The sequence below is a fragment of the Neopelma chrysocephalum genome, unplaced genomic scaffold (genome assembly GCF_003984885.1).
Source record: "Neopelma chrysocephalum unplaced genomic scaffold, ASM398488v2 Primary Assembly neopelma1_89, whole genome shotgun sequence".
NCBI classification, from domain to species: Eukaryota; Metazoa; Chordata; class Aves; order Passeriformes; family Pipridae; genus Neopelma; species Neopelma chrysocephalum.
The window spans coordinates 367741-380675 of record NW_020897751.1 but is presented as its reverse complement, the minus strand read 5'-3'; the positions used below and the strand labels follow the sequence as shown (position 1 = coordinate 380675).

The following is a 12935-nucleotide window of genomic DNA, read 5'->3' as shown; positions in this document are numbered from 1 at the left end:
CTGACCATATCTGTCAGCAGATAAACCTGTACAGCTACAGCAGTCAGTCACCAAACACATAAAGGCATTTTTGGTCAGACAACCAGAAAACCAAGCAACAATCAGCAGCAGAACACCCCACAACCACACCCCACCAAAAATGAAACAAGCAGCATCTTGGTTCCGACAGGAGAAGGAAGGGGCAAAGCAGCTCCTAAGAGGCCCAGTTCTGCTATTTTCCCAGGGAGGAGAGCCCAAAGGAAGCCTTCTACTGCAGGGGCAATGGCAGCACAACAAGTCCTACCTGGCGGGTCATTACGAAATAAGCATACATTGCCATGGCACTACCATAGGTGATGAAATAGGTGACTGGCTCCATAATGTCCCAAGAATATTCCCACCAGGTGAGGCGGGCCAGAATCCCAAACTGAGTGGCCATGTAGGCCAGGCCTCCCCACAACACCAAGGTTGTCCTCTTCTCTGCTTTCCTGCTGAGCTCCATCCTTACCTGCAGGAGACAAACACGCACCTTGTAGTCTCAAACATAATTGTGTTAATATCGTTAGGAGATAATGTAAAAAACAGTACTTTATATTAATAGTAACTTTAAGTGGTTTGAAACATGAGTTGAGTCTAAGTTATGCAAACAAACCTAAACTTCTTTTCCATCAGTATGTGGCCATCATCCATATTTACTCTGAGTATGCTCTGAATGCCTGACAAAGGTGTTTATTTCTTTATGTCCAGAGATGTTCTGTTGCATTAGCCCCAGTCTTTATTTGCTAACAAGTTCATTTCCGATTACTTAAAGCAAAGAAACAAAATACTTCCACAGGAACCAGAGAACAGACATGGTTTGGTAAACACTTGGTGCGCCTTCTGCTTCAGTGATCTTTAAACTATCTGAAGCGTGGCAGGGACCTAATTAAAACCTTGAAATAAATCAAGGCTGCATTTAGAGAATGAGTAAAACACACTGAGGAACTCCTCACTTTTTCTAGTGGTGCTAGTTGCTCCTTCAGCTCCTCTAGTCTCCCTATCAGCTCCTTCTCTTTGTTCAGCTGGTGCTCCTCGATGCTCAGGGCTGTGTACAACTGCTGAACCAACGTCTTCACGTCATTCAGCGTCGTTGCATTTTCATGGCTTAAGAGCTCTAGGAAAGAACAGACACTGCTTGACACACATGTACCCACAGGACTTCTCACACACCCTCGAGAAACTGTTCTTAGTTTGTACAGAACTATCTGCTCAACAATGAAGTCTTTGGAAGAGCTCCACCACTCTCAGATAATGTGATACTTTTAAAAGAAAACCAGGCTTTACTCTTGGATACTCCTAAAAACTTCATAAGGACAAGAAAAAGAAACACATCCTATTAAGCATGCCAGATATCAACAGCTGCTTCTGATCCATATTTATAGACAGCACAAATGAAACTAAACTAGTTATGATCCATCACAGCAGCTGTCAAGACAGTCAGAATTCAGACCCCAGACTGTTGGCAGCCCCAGTTATTGATGATGGCAACTGAACACCGAGGGTTAGTGACCCCATGAGTGTCTCATGATCATTACTCTGAGTATCAATGTCAAGAACTGTCTCCCAATATTCTGTGAGCAGTGAATTCTCCCTTCATAGTGTTTAGAAACAGTGGCAGGGCCATGACCCAAAAACACCTTTACCCTTACATTTCAACATAAAAAGGATTGTTAAAGCACACAAGTTTGTAAAGGAGGTGTGACTAGTGGTACTGTGTTACACACTCCACATGCAAAAAATAAGTTTCAATTTAAAGGAAAAGGATCTTGACATTAGCCAAATAAAGAAATACATTTTTTAAAAAATAGTTTTGTAGCATCCTTGGGTTTGTACCTGAGGTTATCGTCTCAAAATATGATTTTACCAATCAAAAAGACATGGGCAGCTTAAGCTTTAAGATCAGCAGCTCTTCAGGGAAAGAAATGACTCAGTTGTCTATGCCAAGGCACACAGAGCACGTTATATCCCCCTTCAGTTAAGGGGTTCCTGTTCCCCTGTGAAGGAAAACCCATGTTCCTACTGGAGTGACCATCAAAAAGTATTTAAGATGACAGTGCTGTGGCATTTCCGTTCTAAAACACACAAGGTGATCCTGTGAAAATGAAAAAGCAATAGCTGAAAAGTTTAACAGAACTAATCTCAATGCCTATTCGAGGGCACACTCATTTTAAAACAAACTAACTATGGAAATCTCCTTGGCAAGTGTATCCTAGGCAATGATTTCCTGCAGCCTTGGTGACCCCAGAGCTCACCTATCAGTGCAAAATGGGTGTATCCTACAAGGGGTGACAGAGCAGAGCAACTCCTTTGTGTGTGTGACATCCAGTGATTCAGATGTCCAGTCTCAATGGAGAGTTTTCTGTTAAGGTGTTTTAATGAGACTGGAAAAATCCATCTCTAGTAGAGGTCAGTCTACCCCACACTTTGAGGAGAAACAGCATCTCACCCCATGCTGCACTCCCAATTCCAGTCTCCCAAATATCAGGGACAAAGTTTCCTTGAGTCAGAAATTTCTTTTTTCCCCTTGGCAATTTTATGTTGTGAACAATAAAATGCTAAAGTACATTTTTACTATTTTCCTTTCCAAAAAGGCCTTTGGAAGCCAACTACAGCTACAGAGGAGGAGGAGGGCACATATCAGCAGGTCTGCCCAGACATCATCCACCCAGGGTGGTCTCAGACCCAAAAGATGTGGTCAGTCTCCTGATTTCTGACAATCAACTTGCTTTAATACGTTGCCTTCTTCAGGCTGGTCAAGATGATTAAATGATCACCGATTTTGCCTTATGAATGATTCTGTTCATTATCTAGTGGAAGGCCCAAACATTAGTATTTCTTACAACAATAACAGAACGAAAATCCCCCACAACTGTGAGACAAGCAGAGCAGCATTTCCAAAGCTGCCCCTTTTGTTGCAGTCCCTCAGAGGTGCAAGGCCCGAGTGAAAACACCAAGTTCCTGTCTCCACCTGTAATGCTGGAGTGTCTCAAAAGCTTCTCACAAGTTTTCACATCTTGGAAATTACACGCATCCAAAGCACGTTATTGAAATGGATTTTCTCATTGATTCAAAACAGGTCGGTTTCCCTTCCTATTTGATTCTTGTTAACACAACTTTGTGAGAGCATGGTCTCATTTATTTGACTGTTTCGAGGTTTATCTGCAATATTCAAAGGATCACACTCAAATGGAAGCAATGTTAACTGTCAGGAGAAACAACAATTTATTCTTCCAAACCAGACAATCTAAGTCTCAATTTAATTCCCATTTTGTATTGTATTCCTTCAGAATTAATTAAATTACTTTTCAGTAATTAAAAAAATTGAAAATTTTAGAAATGAAAAGGAATTGGATTTCTTTGTTTATCCCTCCTGGGGGGGCTGGGGGCATGGCTTTGAGCAGAATGAATATCTGCTTTTCATCACTGATTATTCACATATCACTAAATTAGGCACCAAAGGCAGGATCAGAAACTGCAACGTTTCCCTTCAGAAATACCACTTCACGTTCCTGAATAACTTAATAAAGCATATTGCAATTAAGCAGGGAAGTGAACACTGAAATGTATTGCTGATGTCTGCCAGAAGCAGGCTGCTTTACCTCTCTTTGGTGGTCTAACATGGTATGTGACATCGTTAATGATCAGCTTGAAGTCATCCAGCAGCAGCAGGTCAATGCCTGTGGAGGAGGCCACACGTGTGCCATCTGTAAGGACAGCACAGACCACTTGGTACACAGCAGGAATAAAGGACTTCAACACCACCCCAAACCCAGCTGTTTGGCTTCTGTCCTTTCCCACAGACAACAGTTTTCATCAGGATGGAGGAAATGTGAAACATGACTCAGTTTTCAGAACTAAGACAAGATCCTGCTTCCCTTGTACCACCTTTTGCACCCAATTCCTTGCAGATCCATTAGAACCTCTAAGTAGGTTGCACAGCTTGCAGCTTTCCCACTAAATAGGAGGAAACTCACCATGAAACACCTCTGTTAGGGCTGATTTCCTTGGCACACTGGACTACACAGGGATAGCTAACAATACTCTTACTCTAGGAAGGGCATTTCTACCTTCTGCTTTTTCACTGAAGTCGAAGAACTCGCCCCCCAGCAAACTTTGACTTCAAAAGCAACGAGCTGGCTGCAAATAGCAGTAAATCAATGAGTTTGTAAACAGCAGTACCTGCTGAGTAGATTGCAACCCGATCAATGCCTCGGTCCTCTGCCTGCAGCTGTTGTAGGAACACCCCCACAGAGTCCGAGATGGGTTTCAGGGTGAACTGGCAGCGCTCACGTCGGGACGGAAGACTCACGGAAATCACAGGTAACCCGTTTTGGTAAACCACTGTCACTTCTAAAACATGACAAGAATACAAGGTGATCATTACAAATTAACACATCTTCTCATAGTAGTGCTCTATTTGCCCTGTGGAGAAAGAGGCAAACGCGGTCATAAGCTGAATATAAAGCAGACTAAACTTCTGGTTTTTATCAGGACGTGTGTCCATCAAAGAAAAACTGAGGGATATCTGAGGTTTTCTCTCCCATTAACTTGGCAGAAAAGTTATTTACTCTAAACTCAGTCACCTTTATGCTAAAGGCAACATGATACGTAAAAGTCAAAACATGGCTGCACAGTATGTTTAGTTTTTGAGAATCAAAACATTTTGGACTATGGAAGACAAAACACTGCAGTTTATCGGGATTAATAGCCCAGGAGACAAAGGCAGACTGTGTATATTAGCAAACATCAACTTTAAACGTTTTTATTCTTGTTTAGTTCTGGTTTCCTCCACTTTGTCCTGAGGCAACAAATATTTAAGAGAGCAGTCAGGAGCATGAGGTTGTAGGAAGCAGCACTCTGAGTTCAGGCTTCAAGGTCATTTCATCTAAAATTCATGGGATCAATACTCTTTGTACTTCTCGAGACAGACATTACTATTTAGGTGTAGACAGAACAAGATTTTCCCATTTCTTTAGTTCTGCCAGGAGCATTTTTCCAAAGCATTCTCAAGGGTTCCAGTGCACCTCTCTAAAATCCATAGTAGTGACCTGTAAGAACTGTAAGCTGGTTATGACTTCACTGCCAGAAAGACAACCCTGCTCCGTGTGCTTCAGGACACCCATGCACAGAGAAGTTAAAAGTTCACCTTTCCAAAGCCCTCTACTCAATCACAGCCAGTCAAAGCTGTCCTCAAGGGTAGTAGTTGCTAAGATATAGCAGAGCACCTAAAAATGATTTGATTTTTATACGTCTCTTCATGTAAAACCCTACGGTCTGTTTTGTTGCTCAGAGAGTCTCCACGTCTCAAGGATGGTGCAGTCACACCCACCCACTCTGCATCTGCCTCAGTATTCCCACCTGGTGTGGCTTTGGTCAACTACTTAAACTTATGGATTGACATGCTAAGTCAATTTAAGCAGCTAACATCAAAACTAGTCAGAGAAGTCAACATGAGAAGAAAGACAGGCAAATAATGTTATTTTAACTTCCAAAGGGAACGACTAGGACAGGTCTTGGAGACACCTTTCCGAAACGGGAGGCTCCTGGTTGTTGAGAAAGGATGCACCAAGTGCACCTGAATGAAGCCAGAAGAGTTCTCGTGGGCTTCTGAGCTGACTGTCATCCACCTTCATGAACCAAAACAAGCATGAAAAGGGTTTTTCCCTCTTCCAGAGGATTGCTACCCCGAATTCCTTAAGGACTAGGTGGAAGTGACTAAGTAGGGACACCTAAAGCATCCTAAGAGGCCCCAGAATTTGCAAACCTATTAATGTCTGTTCTCAAGACTCAGACACCTGCCAGGATTTTAGTAGCTTTAGTGTTTTGAAGCTTAGAGCTCAGAGACAACAGACAGATCTCTCCCGGGAAGAAATAAAGCAAACTGCCAATTTCTTTGGACAGTTAGACAGAATTTCAAGCTCCTTATCAGCAGCTGTTATGACACCAGCTATCAGATTTTTCTGGTTTTTCACTCAAGTATTTGAACAAGAGATTGGTAAGAAATAGATTAGCATTAGCTACACTTGTGATAGGCTCAGAAGGAGCAATCCACATGTTTAGAAGCTTAAAACAGCCACTTAAGTATAGAATTCATTGGTTCTGTGAGCAGCATATGCAACAAACTTGTGCTTACATAACCAGGGAACACACACTTGATTTAAAGCCCTGCCTGGGTCACAGGGGCAGTGAGGCAGTTTGTGCAGAGCACAGGAGATAACAATGTTTGCATGGACACTTTCTGTGTATCCCTGTTGCTACCACACCACAAGCACAGCTCCAGCACTGCCAGCTCTGGAGGCAGTGCCTGCCAGCACCAGCCCTGCTGCTGCATTTTAAGAGTCACCAGCGCTGGTAGCACACACAAAGCCTTTCCTGAGGATTTCCAGCTTAGGTGAAGTATTAAAGACCAAATTATTTCCCTTCAAAAGACAGGGTTCACTAAGTCTGAAAATACAGCTGCTTTATGCTTTCCTTGTAAAAGTAATTCTCTAGCTTAATTTGCTGGTGGGGAAAGGCCACAATTCCAGTTTGATCCTCTCAGCACCTCCCACACAAGCAACGCTGGTCAGATTTTTACTGCATTGAAGAGGGAAGAGCTCAGAGGCAAAGAAAGAAAAGAAAGAAATCCAAAGGACGTGTCAATAACACAAACCAAGCCGACAGCAGCAGACAGTGCCAGGAACACTCACAACCAGCCCCTGTGATAGGGCTGCCTCGCTCTCCTCTGCTCCCACAGCCCTGAGCATCATCTGCATCTACTTCACAAGTTACTAAGTGGACAAAGCATTTGGCATCTCACTAATTACAGAGCTACCCTTTGGGCCCATCTTCACTGTTAAGCCAGCATTTAAATACATGGGACAAGTAAAAGAAAGCAATTGTATACAAGTGTGCATTTACAGACACCTACAACCCGGCCAGGAATGCTGCTAATTAAGACCAGGGAGAATTTTAAAAGCTTTACACTCTATATGAAGTGTGAGGTTGTTTTGAGGTACAAGTTTCATCCAAGCACCACAAAGTTTTGACTCAATCACATGTGAACCAGCAACAGGTCATAGGTATTTTTTTTTTAAAGACTTCTGGTTTTGCATAAGCAAAAGTATACAAAGAACAGGATTAAGCAATACATGAGGTCAAAACAATGCACAGTAAAGTTATTGGAAGAAATAACAAAAGGAATATTCAAGAAGAGGTAAAATCATACCAGGCACACCGACATCATCCTCCCAACCTTACATGTCCTCTGCACTTCTACCTGTTCAATCCCTCAGGTTTTTATTGGAGCTCTCCACAGCAGTCATGTTCTCTTTGTGTTTGCCCACATCACTGTCCTGGTAGAGGAAGTGACTGTGCTGGAACCCTTAATTTATGAGCTTCCAGGCCTTATTAACAAGCCTGAATGGGGAGAGGATGCACTCCCTGCTCGTGTCAGTCAGCACAAGTGCTCCAGTCTCCGTGCACAGCATGCCCATGTTAAGCAGGCAGCAAGCTCCTTTCTTCTGTGCGTTCTGGCACACAGAGGTTTTTAAAGTTCCACCAGTGCATCCTTTTGCTCTGACAACCTTACCAAAAAAGCTTAATGTTTGAGCTGTCCCAGAATTTAAATAAAGGAACAACGGTGCCTTGGCTTCACAACTTACTCACTGCAGCGAATGATGCTTTCCACTGCTCCAGCACACAGCTGGTATGAACTGCACTTCTCTTACATAAATGAAGCCAAGAGGGCAGGCAGGGTCAGACTGAGTCAGGTTGGAAGGGACCACAGTGGTCATCTGGTCCCACCTCCCTGCTCCAGCAGGGTCATCCCAGAGCACATGGCACAGGATTGTGCCCAGACAGCTCTGGAATATCTCCAGTGAGGGAGACATTCCACACCCTCTCTGGCCAATCTGTTCAGTGCTCGGTTACTGCACAGTGAAGAAGTTTTTCCTCATGTCCAGGTGGAACTTCCTGGGCATCAGTTTGTGCCCGTTGCCCCTTGTCCCATTGCTCAGCACCACGGAGCAGAGCCTGGCCCATGGTCTGACCCCTCCCTTCAGGAAGGACATTTACCCTGGAGGGTGAGCATCACACAGACCTCACAGCTACATCAGGGACGAGCCTGGCAAAGAGATCCAGACAGCTGCACGCAATCCCGCCTTTCTTTAGAAAGCCTGTCCAGTTTTGTATGGACAGTTAGTAGAAAAGTTGACCGTTGCCTTAATCCTTCTTGACGCTGTTCTCTCTGTCGCTTCCTTAGCTCCAGACTGGACTGCTGCCAAAAAAGCCTCAACCAGAAAAGGGGGCAGGGAAGGCAGCTGAAGTTAGTGAAGCCCGAGCGAGCCCGGAGTTGCCGCACGTGTGTACTCACCATCAGAGGGCACTACGGTACTGCAATACACCACCCGCACGCTCTGCCAAGGAGACAGCCGCGGATGCACCTGGAAAACGCGAGCACAGCAAAAAGGACAAATGTTCAGAGTCTGGCAGGATCGCACCCCAGTGCCACCTCCTGTCCCCCTCCCGCCAGCCCCTTCCCCAGTGCCTGCGCCGGGCGCTTCCTCCCGTCCACCGCAGGGGTGGCCACGAACCAGGAGCACCTGGCAGGAACAGCCTCTTCTCTTCCCATCTGTCACCCCACAGGGTTTCCCCCCTCAGCCAAGTTCACCTCCACACACCTCACTCTCCACACACGGAGTTGAGAGTCTGTAACAGAACAGCTGTGGTTTGTTTTCCTTAACGTATCGTGTATTTTTAAAGCCACATGGTTAATCAGTTTTAAGAAATCAATCTGGTTTACTACGCAGACATAAAAAGCAGAAATCACATAAAAGCATAGTCTTTAAAGGTTAAAAAAAGAAGTTTTAGCGTAATTCAGGGGATGCTCACAGACTTGTGCATTAAGAGGTTCATTCTCTTTGGTTGTTTTCCATGCCAACGTGCCTTTTTCCTTGTCCTTACACAGGGAAACCAAACTCTGAGACACAAGTAGTAAACACGCCTGTTCACAGAACAAATTGTTCCAAGATAAAAAGCAATAATTGTAATATTGAGCCATAAAAAAAACCCCACAACAGCCCAATAAAGAGAGTGCATGAATGGTTTATATACTCTGCAATCCTGGCAAGGGACTCATCTGTCCATGGAAATCTGGAATCAGACTGATTTAAAGTCTATCTCTTAGAATAAATTATACTAGTTATACACTAATCCTCCCCAACAGCAAAATTTTAACTCTGGCACAAAAGAGCCCTGTTTTAAAACTAAATAAGGCACAAAAGCAGCCCTCACCTGTCTATGGTGGGATGTATTTCAGTGGCTAGCCTCAGCTTTTTCAACAGCTGCACTCCAATTTGGGCATTCCTATGGTCTGGGATATTTTTTTCTTTGCTGATTGCTAAAGCACAGCTGCCAAACCAATGTTCCTACAAAGGTATCTCACGGGGAGGGCTTGTTTAAGAAAATTTCTATTGAAAGTTTGCAAACAAAACCCACACTGTTGATAATTTCTCTACCAAATAGTCCAGACCTCTATATTTTGCGAGGTTGCCTTCAATAATCTAATTAAAATAAGATTTAACTGCTCCTTTGCTTGCCCTCTGAAGCCTGCTATGCAAACCAAGGATAGTTTCACAACTAATCTTTCTTGAATGCAGGACCTTTGGCCCTGATGGTCTCTGCACTGTCAGCTTTAGAAATTCACTTTGTGCTTTCATTTCTTTCAGTTTTGACAATGAAAATCAGTCAAGTCATTTTCAATTTTCCTCCTCACGAGGAGGAAAGCATTTTCAGCTTCCCATGGTTGAGAATCATCAGGCAGCTCACAGGAAAGGAGAACTGAGCATTAAACAGCTCTAACTCAAGTAGGAAGTTGCATGTTTTGGCAAAAGTAATGTTTCAAAACCCCCCTGAATGTTGTGAACCAAAGGGCAAACTTGTCTTTTTAACATTTGAAAAATAGCAACTCGACTGACAGACACCTGTGTGCTGCTGCTGAGCAACCAGGACCAGCCCCCACCTGAAAAAAAACAGGTTTAAAACTCAAAACTACCTGAGAGAAAACACAGCTACAGTCTCACATGGTGGACAAATCAAGCTTCACTGTCTTGACATCACTATTATATCATGAAAAAAGTCAGAAGCTTCAATGATCAGAAGCTGCACCACATGCAAGACAAGACTCAGAACCAATTTTTACCTAAGAAGGAGAATTTTAATCCTTCTAAAAATAGTATCAGATAGAATAATAAGTGGGCAGAATTCACACAAACCCTCCTGTCAGAGAGCACTACCCCAAAGACTGTTTATGTACCTGTTTGATCTGATCCCATGGCATGGCTGCCACTGATATGTGGTTTTCAGTGCTTCACTCTTCCCTTCTACACAGAATTAACTGCCCATTTTTTGAAACACTGCACAGCAAGAGCCTGCCTTCCTCCAGATTTGCACGGCAGCCCAAAAAGCCAGTAGCAGTTTGCAGAAAAATCCTAAACCCCACTAAACCCATTGCAAAATAACCATCTAACTGGAAGATGTTATCAGGCAGCACCTACAGAGACTTTACCTCAAGGCTATGAGTACCTGACTCTGCTCCAGCTCCCTCCAGAAGCCTCCTGTCCTCATTCAACAGGGGCAAGAACAGGGGAAAAGGCAAAACAGGTTGAAAACACAGGGCTTGTTAAGTGACTCATCAAAAAGCTGAGGTGTCCCTGGATTTAACCTCTTGAGGTGTCCCTGGATTTAACCTCTTGAGGTGTCCCTGGATTTAACCTCTTGGCCAATTCTTGCATCCCAACATGGGCTGAACCCCTCTGTTCCGTTAATCCCCCCAGGACTGTGCTGCCAGTATGTTTTACAGGAGAGATGCTGTTAAAATACATGTATCTGTCACTCCTGCAGCCCTGGACTGTGCAGTGTGATACGTGCTGCTGGTAGAATTTCTTATCTACAAAAACATTCTCCACTGGCCAGCAAAAGGAAAAAAGAAAAAAGGAACAAATGAACTCAAACTCAGCAGAGACAGAAATGTCATGATCTGCCAGCCAAGGTTAGCAAGAGCTTAAATAATCATCCATCATTTTTATTCCTGAAGGGAGACTGCTGTTTGAAAACTGAGATGGAGAGAAATGTCTGAACCCTTTACCTGATGTCTGCAGTTCAACAGCTTCATGTAGAAATACGGCAGAAAGCTGAGGCTGGGGACTGGAACGGGGCAGAGAGGAACTTGTTTCAAGCTTTACTGACCAGATCTCACCATCAGTGAGTCGTCAGCTCACCCTTCCCTCGGCAGTGAAGTGTAGAATTAACTACATCCAGGCTTCAGTTCAGACAGACTTGTCCACCACTTCCAAATTAAGTAATATTTGGAGTGTGAAAACCACCAAAGCCAGACCACTGAAATGAGAAGCTCTAAGCACCAGAATAACTTCCTGGGTCTCAAGAGAACATATTCAGGAATTCACTTTCCACATCCATGGGATCTTTCATTTCTCTGTTAGCTGCAGTAAGATGCACGTTAAGATGCTCAGGGTTATGCAGCAGCTTTGCTCCCAGAACGATTAAAATTCCAGTCCCTTATCCAAAATTAAAGCTTCCTCCAGCCTTGTCCAAGCCTATATTGGACAACCCAAAGGTAAAAATAACAACATCTCTACAGGTCCTAATGTAGCTTTCTGAATACCACCATAGGTGACAAAGTTAATCAAAGCCCTGCTGGAAAAATCAGCCCTTTAGCTGCCAGTGAGTGCTCTTTGATAGGAAAAGAGGGAGCAATGTGGCAGAGCTCCTGCTCTCCATTTATGCAATTATCAATGATGGAATGGTAACAACTTTGGGAGATCGAGTCTCCAAACTCTAATTAAGATCAGAAAAGAGGCTGTCCAGAAAAAAAAACACAACCAAGCATGAAAAATCAATCTAGAACCAAGTAAAAGATGTTGCTAACTCATTACCTGGAGCACCAGTGCAGCAAAAGCTGCAGAGCCTTTATGAAAAACAAAGCACTCTCTGCATAAAAATTTCTCACTACAAGTGAAACCTTTAAGGGACACGTTTGCAAGTGCCAGCAGCACAATCTATCTTACAAATTAAGAAAAGGGCCTCATTTAAGTGAGGTTGCCTTAAGTATGACACGAAGCAGCTCACCTTTTCCAACAAGCAACAGCTATTTTCCTCCATCCTGACTTTCATAGCATGAAACACTGATTGTCTTTCCTGGCTCTAGAAGTGGTTGTTATCCTAAAACCTCCCAGCTGGAATCTCAGTGATGAGAATTGCTGCGAGGTTTCCCAAGCAGCCACAGTAACCAAATTACCCACCTCAAAGAAGAGCTCCATTTATCCATCTTTCCCTCATTTCAGGGCTCCAACTACTTTTGCTCCTGAACTCTGTTACGTTTCACTCTCTCCAAAACATTACTTCGATCCTAAGTCACTGAGTCTCTTTTTGTCCTCCCATTTTCCTTCCCCTTCACACCAGCTGTTAGCAAAGCAAAGGAGATACAGAGCAAAACCCATGCCCTGACCAGAAACCTGCTGTCCAAGGGCTGGGATGTGTGACTTATCACCACAGCCAGTATTTTTGCACCAGCACGTAAGCTCTGACTGGATTTAAGTACATTTAACTGCGGTGGATTGACTGGGGCCAGCTGCCCAGCCAGCTGTTCCCTCACTCCTCGGGAGCAGGATGAAAGGATAAAGGCAGGGAGATCATTCACCAGTCCTTGCTGGCATAACAGACTGGACTAAAGCAAAGCTGATTTACGGCCAATTAGAGTAAACAACAACAAGAAACAGACTGAAATTAACGCAAATTCCCACCCTATTACAACGCTTTATCCAGGATCCAACTCTGTCCAGAGACCCTTCAGCCCCTGGGCAACCCACACAGCCCCCTCAGCCCCAGACACCCCACACAGCCCTCACAGAGACCCCTCA

General features: G+C 43.9%; 1 protein-coding gene across 2 annotated transcripts in view; it reads right to left on the bottom strand.

Annotated features, from left to right (window-relative positions):
* MCU (mitochondrial calcium uniporter) overlaps positions 1 to 12935 on the bottom strand; it is an 84819-nt gene that overhangs the window by 4445 nt on the left and 67439 nt on the right. For both annotated transcript variants that reach the window (XM_027692982.1, XM_027692983.1), the window contains exons 2-6: positions 8372 to 8441; positions 4198 to 4368; positions 3618 to 3722; positions 972 to 1132; positions 284 to 487 (exon numbers count right to left, since the gene is read on the bottom strand). In XM_027692982.1, coding sequence (XP_027548783.1) covers positions 284 to 487; positions 972 to 1132; positions 3618 to 3722; positions 4198 to 4368; positions 8372 to 8441 — 711 coding nt within the window. The remainder of the gene's footprint in view (positions 1 to 283; positions 488 to 971; positions 1133 to 3617; positions 3723 to 4197; positions 4369 to 8371; positions 8442 to 12935) is intronic.